At 37.6% G+C, this 17,831-nt stretch overlaps 2 protein-coding genes across 3 annotated transcripts in view; one reads left to right on the top strand and one right to left on the bottom strand.

Moving 5' to 3' along the window:
- The window catches only part of acad11 (acyl-CoA dehydrogenase family member 11), a 35,423-nt gene extending 33,601 nt beyond the window's left edge, over nt 1-1,822 (top strand). The window contains exon 21 of one of the 2 annotated variants that reach the window (XM_015390290.1): nt 992-1,822. In XM_015390290.1, coding sequence (XP_015245776.1) covers nt 992-1,106 — 115 coding nt within the window. In that variant the 3' untranslated portion in view covers nt 1,107-1,822. The remainder of the gene's footprint in view (nt 1-991) is intronic. The other variant, XM_015390291.1, reaches the window with a different exon arrangement.
- Nucleotides 1,823-2,041: 219 nt separating this feature from the next.
- Nucleotides 2,042-16,898, bottom strand: u2surp (U2 snRNP-associated SURP domain containing). Its single transcript, XM_015390295.1, has 26 exons — nt 16,834-16,898; nt 16,033-16,131; nt 15,821-15,935; nt 15,412-15,536; nt 15,249-15,319; nt 15,064-15,152; nt 14,339-14,374; nt 14,147-14,229; nt 13,386-13,551; nt 13,081-13,292; nt 12,677-12,720; nt 10,182-10,286; nt 10,035-10,101; nt 9,777-9,940; nt 8,163-8,325; nt 8,002-8,081; nt 7,827-7,914; nt 7,586-7,720; nt 7,286-7,475; nt 6,610-6,690; nt 6,478-6,529; nt 6,257-6,398; nt 3,585-3,695; nt 3,368-3,495; nt 3,113-3,289; nt 2,042-2,351 (listed from the first exon to the last, which is right to left on the bottom strand). Exons 1-26 carry the CDS (start codon nt 16,873-16,875, stop codon nt 2,213-2,215), a joined length of 2,904 nt encoding a protein of 967 aa, XP_015245781.1. The 5' UTR covers nt 16,876-16,898; the 3' UTR covers nt 2,042-2,212.
- Nucleotides 16,899-17,831: the final 933 nt, after the last annotated feature.

Genomic DNA, 17,831 nt, shown 5'->3' with positions numbered 1-17,831 from the left:
CTGCTCACTATAGTCATGCAGATAACCTTGGCTGGCTGCCCAAGGTCATCAAGGGTCATTGCAAAAGAAATCAACTAAGAGCTACATCAGTGTTTCCCAACCAGGGGAACAACTCGTGCCGTTAGTGGTCTGCGAGTGCATTGCAAGGGGTTCATGAGAATATTTAATTTCTTGGAGAATAAAATAGGACTAGGATCTGTTTTGCTTTCTGAGGACCCCACTGAAAAATTAAACAAGCCTTTATCAACCAAAAAGTTTTTCTTATATGTTTGAGTTCACCTTCAGCTATGAGACGCATCATAACCGAGCAGAGGAACAGACTGGATGTAGAAAACAGCCTGGTATCCACTGTTTTTCACACCGAGCTATCGGAGCTCATCAAAGCAGCTCAGGTGTCTGGATGAAGTAAAACGAATTAAGTCAGTCTGACTATAATTTTTTTTAATCTGTATTTTGTTCCCAAATAAGTTTAAATGTGATTATAAGAGAGTTAGTCAGAGGAGCTCCAGTGTTATAAATAAATACAGGTTTATAATATTTTAATTTGTATTTATTTCCAATTCCTTACTAGCTTCTAGGCAACATTTGTTTTTGTTTTTTTTTAGATAGAAGGCATAAAATGCCTAAGAATTAAATGCTCAAGCTATAAGATTGAGGAAAATAGTTTTCATTTCATAATCAGTTATTGTACGTTCCACTTTTGGACAACCATCAATACTTTTGACTGAGAGGGACTCAGAGTAAGACTAAATGTCCAAGTCAAAAAATGTTAGGAAACACTGATCTACATGATCCAGACAAGGAAGATAAGGTGAAATGACAGGGTGTGTTAATTTGTTTTTAAAAAGTCAGTGAGAAAGTGAGAATCCTTTTGGGCCAAGGAGCTGTAAGGAATGAAATAAAGTAACTTTTGGTCCATATTTTAATTCTCAGGTGGATTTTTATTTCTCATTCTTTTAATTCTGATTCTAGCCTTTCGTTTGTTTCTTAGGTACGCCTATGCACGGACTCTGCGAATCGCAGACGGACCGGATGAGGTGCACCTTTCCACCATTGCAGCATTAGAGCTGAAGGATCAGTTTAAGCAGGCAAAGGCCAGACTGTAAAAGCTTTAATCTTCAACTTAAATGTCTATTAACTAAATCTTATTATTCCTAAATATACGGGATCAAGTACATTATCCAAAATGCTAATAGAAAAAAAGTTTCTATTATTTTGAATCAATATTTCAAATGTTAAAGTAATAAATGGTTGTCTAATTGAGGCAGTATTGTAGAGAAAAATAAAATGAGATTTCTGGGTGATTTTTCCTTTAGAGGTATTGTGGAGGATGTTTTTTTTTTTTTTTTTCTGGATAATAAAAATAAGTGGTCCTCCTAATTGTCAATCATTCTGGTGATATGTGTACGTAAGACCGTCCTACATGCTCATTGTCATTTTAACTTACCGGTGGTGAGTCTGATATAGTGGAAAATTGCAAATCTTCTTTTGGAAAGTAAGCTTGTATGAAACAAACAGCAACTTTTAAACACAGCATGCATGAGTAGAAATGGGCTTGTGCGTGCTCTTGCACAAGTATAATGGGCGCTCCCTCTTAGGAGCGGGTACAGGGCTGTGCTTTTTTTTTTTTTTTTCCTCAGGAGAGGGTGGGTTTTTTCAAAAATTTGTGATAATCGTCCACTATACCTTTAAGATAAGTGGAATCTATTGAGGTGTTTAATTACTGAATTGCTAGGAATATAGATGGATGAATAAAGTGATGATCAAACTTAGAGGCAACCAGGATATCGGTACTCTCCCAATGAAAATGTGAAAGCAAAATAAACAGTACAAAAATAAAAATTGTCTTTATCAGTCATTGCATCAGATATTTTAAAAAGACACTTGTTTATTAGGAATTCTTTTTAATGTGAACTACAAAAACAGAAGCTGACAGCATGAACGTAAGACTTTTTCCTCACACACTACACAGGTGTGTTCTACCACATGGATGATTTCCATTGGAAGGCGAAGAAATTAGGACACACAAATACCTTTTTTATCTTTACAATATAAAACAGCAGTGGGCCCAATCTGTCACCCATGCAATGCCCTCACGCCTTGTTGTCCTTCAGGCATCTCAGATCTTCCGCTGCCGTATCAGTTCACCTTCAGATCATGTGGCGCAGAGATGTTAATGAGAGGGGCTGGTTTACAACAAAAACTAAAGACGTCAGTGTTTGCTCTTCTTGGATTTCTTGTGAGATCGGTGCGGAGATCTAGATTTTGAGCGGGACTTCTTGGTGGATTTCTTGGGTGTTCTGGAACGTGACCGCCTCGATCGTTTCGGTGTGCGAGGAGACGACGGCGATCTGGTGGATGAAGTCATACAGCAGATTTAGATTTCCTAAAACAGCTCAGTTTATAAGTCCACCACACAAACATTTTTCTCATCCTCTGACATTAAATTAGACAAAAGCTCCCATTTTCATATTTATATAAACAGAAGGAAGGAGTTTTTTTCTACAAAAATTCACACGCATTTCCTCAGCATTTGGTAAAAACGCCTATTAGTATGAAATGGGTACTCTTCCAAAAGTTTCTCACTAGTTTCCTAACATATTGGCCCATTCCTCCTGTCAGATCTGAACATCATCTTTTCATCGTTGTCCACCTTTGTCTTTAGGACTTCAATCAAAGCTTCTTGATATCCATTATAAAATGTTCCTTTTGGTCAGTGTCTTAGGTTGCAGCTTTAATATTTCACCATAATGTTCAATCCTAATGAATACCATGTATTTCATGAATGCACCAATGTCTGACACCGAAACAGGGCTTCAATTCAGAGCAGATGTTATTGGCAGCTTTGAAAAGCATTGGTTGCCTTTGTTTATGCTTATTCACAGTTTCAACCAAAATTAGTTTATTGTAATAGGTCTTATGAAGATTCAGTTGTTTTCATATCTATTGATTACTGTTGGAGTAGTAACATTGGATCAGTTCTATTCTAAAATGCCAGAATACAAAATAAGCGATAAAAGTTTGTATGATTCATGCTGAGATTATCTCTGGTCAATATTAGTATCTGTGGGAAATGAGCTGTGCTTATACCAGTACACACAGGACATCTTACCTCTTGGAGGATTTTTTGTTGCTGGACCGAGGGGAATCTTTATGTGATGAGCGGGATGACGTGTCTTTAGAATATGATCGGTCAGAGCGTTCAGATCTCTCTGAGCGCGGTGAAGAAGAGCGGCCCCGTCTGCTGCTGCTCCTTGATGGACTGGGAGACCCGCTGTGATGCCGCTTTCTGTCAGGGAGGAAAGACTGCGTGTTAGACGAGCTGAATCTCTCTAAACCTGACTCTGCACACACACGCCTATATCACCTTTCTTTCCTTGTTGGTGTGTCATCCTTCTCCTTTTCCTTTTTCAGCTCTTTTATCCGTGCCTCTGCTTTCTCCTTTTCTTTTTTCTCCCTCTCTTTCTCACGCTCCAGTTTTTCTTTTTCTTTTTCCTTTTCAAAAGATAAACCCAAAGGAGTCAGGCTATCGTTCATCAGTGTTGTATCAGATCCCGTCTGCGATAATTGACCCAATTCCCCACCTTTTGTAGCAGCTTGTCCCTGTAGTGCTCCACCTGCTCCTGAATACTCTGGCCAGGCTTCTTGGGTCTTTTCCCAGACTCCAGCTCATCTTGGAACTTCATGACTTTAACCTGAGTTTTAAACACAAAAAACAGCGTTGGTAAAAGTTGCAATATGATTCGGTTTTGCTCCTTGGTGATATAAAAACACTGGATTTGGTCAGAGCCAACCAATTTCCGCACTGGAATGATGAGAAAATGCAAATACTATCTGGTTAAGTGTGGAAGGTGCAAAGTAAAATATTTGGCAGCTTTTCTTAAATAATTTAATCTTTCAATCTGGTTGGCTTCTTGGCAAGGTTTCTGGTTTAAAGTTACTTCCATTAAACCTTCTTAACCTTACTCCATTTTTAACCATATTGTGTGAAAGGTCGTCTTCCTGTTCAAACACTCAATTGTCTCTGAGGTCAAATTCATGACCTGCTGTTTTTTTGCTTGAAAGATCCTCAAACCCTCCAAAGATACATCAACTTATTAAAGTTTCTTTGCTGATGTCCTTTTCAGACTACTCTGATATATGGTTGGATATAGGGCCTAAAATGTCCAATGTTCAACGCTAATGTAGCTGTGAATGATTAGTCAGTCTTAACAAGGCTCATTTTGCAGCTTCGCCATTAGAAGTATTTAACATGTCAAGTTACAAACCAATGCTGTAGTTTGGCTGTTTACTAGAATAGCAAACAAACTTGGAGAATAAAAACAAGCCTTTAAAAATCCTGAATAATAATCAGACCAAAAAGCTCCTGACAAGACAAAATCATCTACCAAAAACTAACAAAATAAAAGCAGATGGCACAGAACGAAAAAACAGGAGCCGGGCAGAAAACAATGCAAAACAAAGGCCACTTAAGTTTACAACACATACTGCTGCATAATGTGATTGGAAAACAGGCTGACTTATAGATGTTTATAACATTCTGTAAATAAGTCCAGATTGTTTCTGAGCTAATTTTTGCTTGAAAACCGTCAAAATAATCAAGAATAACTCCACGGTTCAGGTCTTAATGCAAACAGAATGATTTTTTTCTTCGAATTTAAGTGCTATAGCAGATATAAATTTTTTGTCTGAACCGTTTGTGATACAAGTCATAAAGTTATAACCGCCCCTGCAGAATCTCCTCAATCCCCAGGCTGAAGACCGCTGATCCATATAAGATCATTTAAAGGCGATCATTAATAAGACAGCTAGGGCTGCAACAACGAATCGATAAAATCGATAAAAATCGACTTTTAAAAGCGTTGGCAACGAATTTCATCATCGATTAGTTGTGTCGCGCGATTATTGCGTCATCTGCCGCGCCGTCATCACTGCCTCTTGACTGAAAGAGGAAGAAAAAAAAATATGGCAGAGCGAGTCAGCGCCGCAGGTGCAGTGTTGCCTACTCAGCGACTTTTCAGACCCCTCCAGCGACTATTTTTCAAAAAGGCGACTAGCGACAAATCTGGCGACTTTTTTCGGTGTCACTGGCGGCTTTTGGGACTCTTACGTGAAAGCATGTATCGTTCCTACTCTGCCGTGGGGCGCCTCCCCCACCCCAACCGCGTTTTCCCGCAGGAGTCCCTCTCAGAGCTGCAGTCAGAGCCTCAGCGTCCAGACTGCAAATGAAGCGCGCATGCACCGGGATTGACGGCGCAAATGGCTCACAATAATTAAAATAGCCTGCGCTTTGTAAAGCGAAAAAAGTGATAACATGCAACTTTTTTCAAAAGAAATTAACATGGCACGGAACCACCATGTATGTTTGGTTTTAAAGTGGGGAAACGTTACGTTAGTTTCTCAGGTAGCTCATCTGATGCTTTCCTTACCGTGTTAGTAGGTTACAGACAGGGATAAGGTTGGCTACTTATTTTACTTTTAATTTCATTTGAATTAGCTTAAGCAGCGTTTATATTTTCTTTATAAATAAATTAACTTGCAAATTATGAGGGCAAGGCGTTTAAAGTTTAAATCTTCTGGCAAAGATAAAGTAAAGAAGATCCTGCAATTTATGGAAGTAAAGCAGAATAAAATCCAGCAAGATCAGTAATATGTCAATTAATTATATTTGCCACATTCCCATGTAAATATCTGTCTTTGGAGGATGTGTTTTTTAACACCCCTAGTTCTCTCATTTTTATTCCAAATACAATTTATAATTTGAATCACAGGGCTATTTTTATCTCTATGGTTCAGTATTTTCTCAAGTAGCAACTTTAACTGCTATACTTTCCTGTCTTAAAAGGCAGAACTCTTCTAGTCTAAAAAAACTCATTTGATGAAATGGGGGGGCCTATTGTTTGAACCCCTTAGGGGCTTTTAAAAACAAAAATGTCTTTTTTTGCGCTTTATGAAACAAAGTAGCCTATATTTTGTGGATGTACAGCTACATTTCTCATGTAAGTTTGCGTAGTTTTAACACAAACATTTATTTTTCATATTGCACCAGTACAGTTAATGAGCAACCTGTACTTGTGTGCTTGTTTGTTCTGTTTAAAATGTTTATTTTGGAATAAAGAGGTTAATATAAAAAATAATTTTTGTCCGATTCATCGATTTTTAAAATAATCGTTAGTTGCAGCCCTAAAGACAGCTATCACTATGTTTACTGTATGTTAAGTAGAACTATATGTGCAACTAGTAAAATCCCAAAAACCTCAATCTCTCTGAGCTTAGTGCGTTTCTCCTCATTCATCTCGGACATCTTGGCCTTGTTTTCGGAGTCGTCTCTAAAGGGGTTGGAGTAGCTCTGATTTTCCTCTGAGCTCCGCTCTTCATCATCACTGTTGGCTTCACCCCTATAGAAATAAAAAGAGTAAAAAATACTGCAGATTCATAGTTCACTGTGAGCAAATGCAGGGAAAAAAGGATACTCACCTCTTTGCCTCTTCCGGTTGCTCAAATATCTCCCATTTTGAGGTCGTTACAGCTGAGGAATAAACAAACAGTCTTATTACCAAGAGAAGAAAATAAATCTATGATTAACAGTTTAACTCTTTCCAGGGTTACCTTGAGCCTGCAGCTCTGCCTCGTCCACTGCCTCCCATTTTGAGGGCGCAACCTTGAAAGTTGCACCTGCTGACTGATCCACTGTTGAACAGAACACAAGTTATTAGACAGCAAATATTTATCTGAAACAATCCATTATTAACAGTTCCTTAAAACAAGGGAATCCCTGATTAGTGTTTCCCCAGTGCTAATCCAAGTCGATAAGGATTAGAATGTTTCAGAAGTACTATAAATTCATAAAATCTTATAAAACAGTTTTTACCTTCACAGATTTTTTTTCTTTGTCGCAATTGCTCAAAGTCAACAAATACCTTTTCATTTCAGACAATTGTGAATACAATGTAGAAGAAGTGCAGCTTTTTATTGAGGAGTTTGTTTAGGAAGAAAAAAAAACAGTTTCTATCCTGCTGCATAAACGTAGCGCTTTATTTTGCACTTCATAACTTTTAATGACAGGTTTATCAGCTGCCGACTCCACAGCTCGCCATTCTGCACAGAGAGCGGTCTGTGGTTCCCAGAGCTGAGCCAAACCTTACATGCTTTTGGCTCATACCAAAGTCAGAAAAACATTGCTACACTTGATGAGGGGGAACATTAGCAGGTATTAGGAAACGGCTTTAGTTGGAGATCCAATGACAAATGTATTGATATCTGCGCCGGTCCCTGGTGTACTTACGAGGTATTCCATCAATGTCATCATCGACTGACTTAATAGGAACTCCATCTAAATCATCCAGAGGGGCTCCATCAATCGGTGCCCCATCAAGAGGTATTGCGTCAATAGGAACCCCATCCACATCCTCCAGAGGAGCTCCATCCACGAACTCGCCCAGAGGAGCCCCATCAAGGTCGTCTGCAGGTTCAGGCTAAAACAGAACAATGAAAAGAAACTAAAGCTAGAACCCAAATAAGGATTAAGGTAAGGTAAAGTAAAAAAAAAAAAAAAAAAACTTAGAAGTCACTTTGTATGTTTTACCTCAACAACTATAGGAATCTCCTTTTCTGAAGAGAGATTAACAAGACCCAGAAAGATGTTCTGCAACTTAATGAGGAATGGATCAGGGTACACGGCCCAATCCTCCCACGCCCGGAAACATGCCATTACTCGTTGCTATAACAACAAGGAAAGAAAAAGGAAACATTTAGACCTGAGTGATACGAGACCCTAGCGAAGTAAACCGTGTTGTTGGAGACGTTTGTCAAACTCCTGCTGGTACCTTAAAGTTTTCGCTCTGCAGGTGTCCTTGTATCGTCTTATATGTGGCATTAAGATCAGCGAAAATCTGGGAAAGCTTTGTCTCAAAACTAGTGGGAAGAAAATCAGATTGCGATTTATTAAAAACACCCAGACCAGAAAGTCTAATCAAACTGAAAAAAAACCTAAAAACATACTATTTTCTGTAGTAAGAAGCATTGGATACTTTGGCAGAAGAGTTGTACAGCACATCAGAAACGAGATATAACCGTGCAATCTGAAACAATAAAAAGCCGCCTGTGGGTTAGAGCTTGGTGAGGGATGTTTGGAGAAGTGTAACAGTACGTTTTGGACATGCCTTCTTTGGTAGAGGAGTCTTTAGAATGGAGAGGGACTCTGCGATGCACTCCACAATCTCCTCAGCAGCTTCAGCGTGGTTCAGACAAAACAGCATAGCCTCTGCAATGTCTCCTCTCCTCGGAGACAAACCACGAAGCATCTCCTCCAGTTTGTCTCGCTCCCTGCACGCAGCATAGAAGATTAAAGCTGATAAGACTATACACTACAAGCGACCTATTCAAGTCATGCATTTATTACAAGTGTTCCTGATTAAATAGGCCTGAATTAAACAAATGGTTCATTACGGCACCTAAGGACTATAGTTTGTCACTCTGCTTTATACCAGCATATCTATAGTTCCTCCAGGGAGCTGTAGATATTCTATAGCAATCTCCCCCACTGATATTTACCAATAAAATCTTAGGGGGTATCAACTAAGAGGACTTTTAATCTAAATGAGCAGATACTGTGCTCCAGGCTCTCCTGTGTGATATGGAGCAGCTGTTGGTAAGCCATGTCAGGGTTGTAATTGCTTATTATAGAGAGTTATTCTTTGAAATCTTTGCTGAATTAAAAGGATAAAAATCGTGCTAATCTCTATGAGTCAAGTTAAATTTCAGATAAATTTGTATTAAACCATATTTTCCCAGGTTTCAGTTTTTATTCGTCATTAAAACGTTCAATTCTTTATAAACAAATGGACCCAGAGTTGCAACCTACAGCAAGGTGAGTATAGAGTAATTTCTTAAGATTATTGTATTGTAGAATAACGGAACAAATGTCAATCAATCAGACACCATCTTTCACATGGCTACACTCTGAGGTCCTGTTAGGGACACCAGGAACAGGACTGAAAAACTGGGGTAGCCTTGATGGAGGTTAACCTGCACTAAGAACAAACCTAACTTTATGTAGAGAATGCAATCAGAATCAGAATCTTTTTTCTAGATGAACAAAACACATGAAGACTGGACAAGAAAACTCATTACTCCCCAATTAATTGCTATTTTCATCAATATTCCATGGGTGCATGAAAAAAGAAATCACAGCAGTGGATTTAGTCAAGGCAGTGGCTAATGAGGGTGAACCTAATATTTGATTCCTTATATTTATTTTTGTTTGGTATTTTTAAATATCTTTTTTTTTTTTAGAATGAAAACTGACTTGAGTCAACACATGGGTGGTGACTCCACTTGTTCCCAACCTGCTCAACAGCACCATTTAATAATGCCGACTGATCCGTCAAACCAAATACTATTCAGCCGTTTAAAATGAAATATAAGGCATAGAGACAGCAATGTCTAAACTGAGGAATAACCTGCCTTTTAAAAGAACCAATGTAGAGTAAATTCAGTTTTTATCCCCATCTTAAATTAACATTTATAACTGCTTTAATAACAATTCAGATTAAAACCCATCAGGTCTTTAATGCTGGTTTATGTAAATTCTATGTTGGTTTTTATATATTTTTTTGTATTCATCTTTTTGCTTTATGAAAATGTTTTTGGGTTTTCTTTTGAAATTTTTTATAGATTTAAAACTGACCTTAATGATCCCAGATTAGAAAGAAATTCCAACCCTTATCACTCTGATTAAATTTTTTTTTTAAACATTTAAAAATTCATAATCCTACTCTTCTTTAAGGGAGCCTTTCTTGTTAGCCTCCTCTTCTTCCTCCTCTTCATCACCCTCATCATAAGGACCGTGAAGGTATGGATTAAGAGGCGGTGGACGCCATAAGGAGCCGTTTTTAAACATTCGAAAGTCCTCTGTTCGCCATTTGGCTGGAGATTCACCCTGAAATATGAACCGTTGCATTTTAAAATGAAGAAGTAGAAACGATCCAATGGAATGTGATCACAAAGGTGTTGTTTTTTTCTGTAGAACAAACCTGTAGAATGGTGTAGAGCTTCCAACGATAATATACATGTGCTGGGCTCTGGTTGTCGAATAAAAACCTGAAAGAAAACAACCATTAGAACTTTTTATTGGTAGGAAGCGTAAGCCTGGAACACATCTGTTGTGTATTTTAACTGACCTGTACATTGGATTGTTAATTTCTCTGTTCATGATCATGGCTTCAAACATTGGGCCTTCACGCACCACAAATTCGATCATGCGGTGGATGAGAGAGAGCAAATTCCTACAAGAAAGACACAGTTAAAGCAAACTGATTCAACTGGACAGGATGTCTTGAACACTACTTCCAGCCTGCCTTACTAAAGCCCAAATTACACTTGGTGGTTTGACACCCATGACAGTTATCTCTAACATCACGTAAAAAAAGACGCACCAAAAAGCGCAAGTAAGCCCAAAAGGATCCTTTTTGAATGTGGTTATTATGATCTAATAAGATAAAGAGGATTTTTTTTGTGAAGTGTCATGAGAAAAACTGCAAGAGGGCATCAAATCACCAATAAAATGTTGAGAATCATTTTAACTACATTCTTGTAATAACATTAAAAGAATCTAAAAAATAAACAGTTTGACACAAAAACCATCATAAATTTAACTTCCCTTTCATCTTTTCTATAACCGTAGAAAAAGTACTTATATTTACAGGGTTTCTGCAAGTTTTATTCGAGATCTTAATGAATTCCCAATAAATTACGCAAGTTATCTTAATTGGCTTTTTCAAGGATTCTTTGTTTGCCTGAATTAAACATTTCTGTTAACTTCAGTTGATGTTATTCAGCTCTGAATTCAATTACATGGAGGAATTTCTGATGTGACTGATATATTTATAGCCCCATCGTAAGATTTTAAGACATATTTGGGATTTTTTTTTTTTTAAAGCTTTTGACTGAGCTTAATACATTTAAAACCAGGAGACCCTGCAGAAAGCCTGAAATATTTAGATACCTGTTTTTTTTTTTTTTTTAAGCTAAAGAGGCACTGATTTAAATAAGATTACACTATGAGAAACATAACAATAACCCCACTTAGATGTATTTCAGAACTAAGCAACAAAAGTGGAGCTGAATATATCTGGGAAGGAGGTAGCCGTAAATCCCACACAATTCCAGACTAATTTGAACTTAGAAAAAAAAAACAAAGCAAAAGCAACAACAGGGTTCTTGACTTATCAACTGGTGGACTTAGTACTGACTGAATATGGTGAAAAAAGGGTGGGGGTTATCTCACTACTTGTGTTGACTTTAAGGGAAATGTGTCTTGTGGCTTGTAAACAATAAGCCTGAAGCTGCCAACAAGACAAACGGATGTCTTTCATTTGACAACACAGATAACATTCATGTGTATTGGAGCCGATCGTACCAATGCCGGGGTAAAATTCTGTATACTTTCCCAATCCATCCCATGATGCCTTTCAGGTCCCTCGCTGCTGCAGACAGTTCAACTTGTGCTGCTCACCAAGGCCAATGTCAAAGTTCATTCAGAGGCTAATTCTGTAGTGGGTTTGGCTTTGTTGGCAGGGGGCCAGATTTACTGAGCTCGCCCATCGAGAGACAGAGGCCAAGGGGGGAGACGGTCTGAGTGAGCAATAGCTAGAGATAGCTTCCCAAACTATAGATCTAGAATCAGCAGATCATTAATGTGGTAGACTTTATCATCACTAATCTAGAGAAAACATTCAGCTGTTCATAATGTTGAAGAATGAGGGTGTTTGCTACGGTGAGGTTTTGGGATGCTCTACCAGTTATAGTCCCCTTCCCTGAAGCAGAAAGATTTCACTGTATCGCAAGGTTTTTTAAGGCAAGAATCAGAGCAAAGGAAGGAAGAAAAACCTGGTTTATAAATGCTTACTCAGGCTTTTAACAACTATTTAAATGGTGGCTGATCAGAATCAGCCAAATGAAAGCTGAAGTATTTCTAATACAAAAATTTCTCAGTCTCTGTGCTACATAGAAATTGCGATCCATATTTTTTTAAAGGTCATGTGATGTGACAACTCATCTATACGTTTAAAGAACACTGTTAGATTTTACGATAAACAAGGAGGTGCCATTTGTGTCAATATGATTCTTCTACAGTAACTCGTTGGTATGACATAGCTGACTAAACTTTTGGGTTTTTCAGAGCATATTTGTGCAATGGTGTTGATCCAGCGGTTTTAGTTGTTTGGAAATGATATCCATGAACACATCATTTTATGATTGGTTAACATTCCTAGAATAAAATAGTAGCAGAGACTCAGTTTATGACTTAGTGTTCTCTGGGGATTAAGACACTTTAAAAAAAAAAAACCCACTGAAACGTGACATTTCTCCACTAAAGGTAAGGAAACTATTACTCATGATACATTAACAGAACCTCTTTAAAAATCTAAATTAATCTTTTTAAAATGAAACCATGAACTACGGTGGAAAATGAAGGAGTAGAATAAAAAATGTCAATATTACATGATGTGCAAGCAAGAAAACAGTGGGTATTTGTCTCGACCATTGCTCATCCACACTGAACAGCCCCCTGTAGCATGCAGTGATCAATCGATCAAACTTTTAGCTTCAAAATGGGATGTGATTTTCTTTTTCTACGTTTGTACACCAATTTGAAAAAAGAAAAAACATGTACCTTTCTGTTGGGATAACCACTTTGACTATGGCTTGCGACAGAGTCTGTATATGAAGTCACATCAGATAATAAACAATAGAATGTGAGTATTGTTAAATAGGCAACAGGTGAAAAATATAAAAAATGCATTTCAAACTTCACAGAGAACAAAATTCCCTTCACTAAATGCCAAAAAACCCATGATACGTTACCACATTAGCCATAAGCACTTAACTCTAACACAGGCTAACTGAATATATCCAAACTTTTCCTACTGTGAATCATATTTAACAAGAAAAAAAAACTATCAAAGAAACTAAGAATAAATCTATGCTGACTGTTAACTACAAAGGCTAAAATCATATACCAGCACAATTAACACACAGGCAAACGCCATGAAAGCTCAGGCTAACATTCTGAGTTACCTTCTCGAACTCCTCCTTGTTTTTGGGCGGAGGAATCATTGGAGCATTGGGGTTCTTTAGCCGCTCTCTGGGCTGTGCGTTGAAGGGTAGGCCTGAGGGAGGTGGTGGGAGGGTATGCTCCATCATGGAGGGAGGGATATATATAGGATGGGGTGGAATGGGCACACCTTTGCCCCACCCCAATTTCATTTCAAAGTTCATGATCATTTTCCCTATAAAGATACAAGAAGAGAATACCCAATAAGAGTGAAACTCAATATAAGCAATTTGTGAGGTTAGTATAAAAAAGGAATTATAGGAAGTACCATTTAGGTTCTTGAGAGCACGCTCAGCATCCCTCCTGTTCATAAAGGCCACAAAGCCACAGTTCCTCTCCCGAGCCCTTTCCTCATCTGTCCTTGGCCACATGATTTTCACGCTGGCCAGGGGGCCATAGCGCCCAAATTCTTGGCACAACATCTCTTCGTTCATCTGTAATAATTCAAGTAGAACATATTGATGAAAACTGCAGGGACAGATATAAACATTTGTAAATTATATACCTTATCCTCTGCCAGGCCCTATATTGGGGATAGAACTTTGAATTTGTTTTATAGGAATCAAATGACCAAAAAGTAAAGAATTACCTAAATAATATTTAGAAAGATATAGCTTTGATTTCCAGATTTCTAAATTAGTCTCAGTAAATACTTGATGAATTTGTCCAAGTTTGAGCTGAGTCAGAAATATGAAGGAGCAACAGTTGGTAGTTTGTATATTGCATTAAATAAATGCACAGAACACATTTCAGATTTAGTAAAAATGTGAAAAACCATGAATTATTATTGTTCCACTTAGATTCTGAGCAACTTGCAGTTGATCTATAAAACAGAAATCCCATGTTAAGTTTGAAGCATGAAAAATGTGAAAGGGTAATGAATGTAAATTATTTCATAAAGAATAAGAAGCAGCATTTGAATATATATAAAGACATTTTCATCTATTCTAAAAGAAAATCCATTATATTTAGCCTCTTAGAGTACTATTAGCCTTTTTTTGAGTCTAGATTAAAATAAATAAATCATACTTGTGGATTAATGTTTCCGAGATACAGGTTGGTAGTAGATGGATCGCCTACATCATGGGAGCCTGGCGCACAGTCATCCAGAACTGCGGACACAGAAACGAGAAAAGAATTTCCTGTTGCAGTCCGATAGATCAACTCGTCCTTCTTGGCAAGTTGGAGATATTCACATTCACAGTATTAAGTCAAAATTACCACTGGACGGACGGTTTCTTCTTGAAGAACCATCCGCTAAAAGAAGCAGAAAAGCAGTATAAATTTTGTTTCAGGGTAAAAGAGGCACAAAGGGATGCGGGTGAGTCGGAAGCCCCTAATTTACACTGCATCCGTCTCCGCTCTGGTACAATACGACGAGAGGATTAAACTGCCACAGCGCGCTGGATGTGTGTGTGTACGACAACCTATCAAAATTCAAAACACTTCCACTTTTTTTTCTTAACAGGAAACCAGACCAAAAAATAAGTAACTTTCTGAACACCTCACTATCATTATAAAAAGATGCTTATATTTATATATCTGTCCTCTCTGGGTTAACCATTTATCATTACATGTATACACATTCAAAGCCCAAAATAACTACTTAATAAAGATCCTCTGTACTTAGTTTTCTAGTCCATTGAAAAACAAACATGAACAAAAAAAACTATTAAAGAAAAGAAAACGAAAGCAGTTTTGTTATCTTTTGCCCTTAATCTCATTGTTTTAGTCAGACATTGATCAGACATGGCATCCTTCTTGGAGCCTTTACATGTAGAAACAAGTAAGTGCTTCTGATGCACATTAGGATTGGAACGTATGGCGTGATGTGTAGAGCAGACTGGAAACGCAAGCAGTGTAAATCTGGGGTAAAGCTGCTGGATGGAGCCGTTTCAGGCCAATTTAGACCAGAGAAAACATTCAGACAGCTTAAATTCACTCACATGAGCGTCTGCCCTCTGATCCAGGCAGAGGTTCGAAGCGACTGACACGTCCTTTCATCCTGTGTCTTTCATCTCGCTCTTCTTGGATCCTAAAAGGAGCGGCACGTGATGGGAAAACGTTAGCCATTTTATTAGCAAGCAATAACAGCAATGGAAAGTTAATCTTGACTTATGATGATTCGTACTGTTTAAGTTCTTCTTTAAAAAGCTCCAAGTTACTTTTCTTCTTCTCCTTTTCTCCACTCTTCTTTAAAGTCTGAAAATAACAGAAATTTATTACTACCACCAACTTAAAAATACAGCATTTTAAAGCACAAAAAAGGGACGCAATCGGTTGAAAGCACTTACATTTCTTTTGTCTGTTGTTAAAAACTGTGAGGGGGTTTCCAAAGGCAGGATACTTTTTGGCTGGGTATCAAAGCGGGATTTGGGTTTGTATAATTTTCCCTTTTTGTCATCAGAAGCTGCTTCCTCTGTAAAATAAAAAAGTATGGCAATTAAAAAAAATCTGCTATAATTAATATCATTAGTGTTAAGCAGCTTCTAAAAATACATACAAAATGTTAATGACTTTAAGCTTATTTTATGCTCATCAGTGCGATCAGCTAATAATCATCATTTACAGCCCTAGTTAGGTGATAACAAAGCTTAAAAAGTGTACAATAACTATGATGCAACTTTGAACAGCACAAAACCTTAATGGCAATGATGATCAGTGCTTTTAATCACATCAATTGTAGCAGCCCATATTATGTACCTTTTGATGCATTTGCAATACCGCCTCGGACAAATGCTTTGACCTTGCCCTCTCCTCCTCCTTCAAAAGCAGCAAGAAACTCCTCATAAATCTCTGCTGCCGCCCGCTCATCTTCCTAAACAGGAAGAAAAACCAACAAATAAGCAGATATGAAGCATAACAGATCAATTTATGATCCAACCAGAAATGGTTTTAGAAAAGATAAGTCTTACTTTTTTCTTTATTTCATCTTGCTCCTTTTTGCTTAGAGTCCTTTTAGCCACAGCCATCTTTCCAATGCTGAAAGATTTGAGCTTGCTCTCAAGCAGCGCCTGGTGAATGTAAACAAAGAAAGGTTCAATTTAAGGAATACAAGCATCCAGAATGACACTTTGTGTTTCAATTTAAGGAATACAAGCATCCAGAATGACACTTTGTTAGCAACATATTCGAGTATTCAGGCTAAGTGACAGATCCTCTGGCAGCTAAATTGTACATAACAAATAATACTATATATATATAACAACGTTATATAAATATCTGATTGACATTGTGTGAAAATAGTTTACTGTACACATTATTCTATGTTACAGAATGAAGACTGTAACAAATTAACCAGCGGCCTAACATGTCGCTATATAAACGGCAGCGGGACTGTCTGAATACAGCACGCTGAGCTGCTAATGCTACACAAACACTCGTTTTCAGAGAGAAAATATGTTCGGCTTATTGTTTTAATATTAACACGGGTTTGTTACCCACTCTTTATTAACGTCATTACATCTACCTTTAGATGTTTTTAAGATAACTACGCCGACTTAGTCCAGGGGTGCATTAGCATTATCGTTAGCATAGCTAAGCTAAAATGGATAAGTTGCGCTAGAGCGGGATGTCACTGTTAGGTAAATAAGCGTTGCTCTAATAGAAGCCGTCTAGTTAACATCAAATGTTTTATGAAGATGCAAAACAATTACATAGCTTTCGCTACATTTGGAAACAGCTTAGCTAAAACGAGAGCAAACGGTAAATTTCACCTTAGCGCTAGCTTTTTGAGAGCCAGGCGTTCGGTCCGCCATCTTTCTGTGCCACTGAAAACAATCGATCACCGACAGCAGCTAAGAATTGGAATCCCAGGCCCTTACAATCGATCGTCGATTCAGTGATCGCCCCGCCATTGTTACGTTGGAAACCCGGAAGCAAAGGGGATATTTTTTTAGACTGCAGTTGATACATCAGAATGTTTTCGGCTTTTTTTGTTTTTGTTTTAATGAGTATGGCCATCTGCATGAGTTCTGTTTTACAGTTACAAAAGGAAATATTTTCTTCATATTTTCATTAAAATAGAACATGAAAACCTTCATTGATTGACTTTATTGGTTTTTAAATTTAGGCAAGGCAAGGCAAATTTATTTGTATACCACAAATTAGTACAAAGACAATGCAAAGTGCTTTACATATTACATATTTATAGGAAAATAAAACAGAATAAAAGCAAGTAGGAAAAAAATAAGAAAAAATGCAGAAACAATAAAGAACGTTAAAAACAGTTGGACTAAAGAAAATAAAAAAGTTGAACTAATGATGTTTCAGATGAACTTTTTAACTAGAACAGTCGAAGGCAATCCTAAACAAATGTGTTTTTAGTCTTGATTCAAAGAAACTCAGGCTTTCCGCACTCAGGCTTTACCTGTTACCTCAGCTCAAATACGCAAAGGAGAAGAATTTGCCAAAGGAAGAAAAAGGTGCATGAGATATATACAGTATATACAGTCAGGGACGGAGCTAGATCGGGGGCCAGGGGTGGCCATGGCCACCCTTAGCCAATCTGTGGCCACCCCTTTTTTTTTTACGCCCTCTAATACAGAGGGTGGCAGCAGTAATACTATCAAGAGGAATGTTTAAACTTATTAAACATTTAAATTTTGCATATATTAATATTTACTTGACAACTAAATGCTGTGGTTAACTATGCACATCAAAATACAAACATTAAAGTTGATATTTACAGAATTCATGCTCTTTTAAGACCCTA

This window comes from Cyprinodon variegatus, unplaced genomic scaffold, assembly GCF_000732505.1.
Source record: "Cyprinodon variegatus isolate N-32 unplaced genomic scaffold, C_variegatus-1.0 Scaffold491, whole genome shotgun sequence".
Taxonomy (NCBI): Eukaryota; Metazoa; Chordata; class Actinopteri; order Cyprinodontiformes; family Cyprinodontidae; genus Cyprinodon; species Cyprinodon variegatus.
The sequence above is the reverse complement of the archived record's forward strand: the minus strand, read 5'-3'. Positions and strand labels throughout refer to the sequence as shown.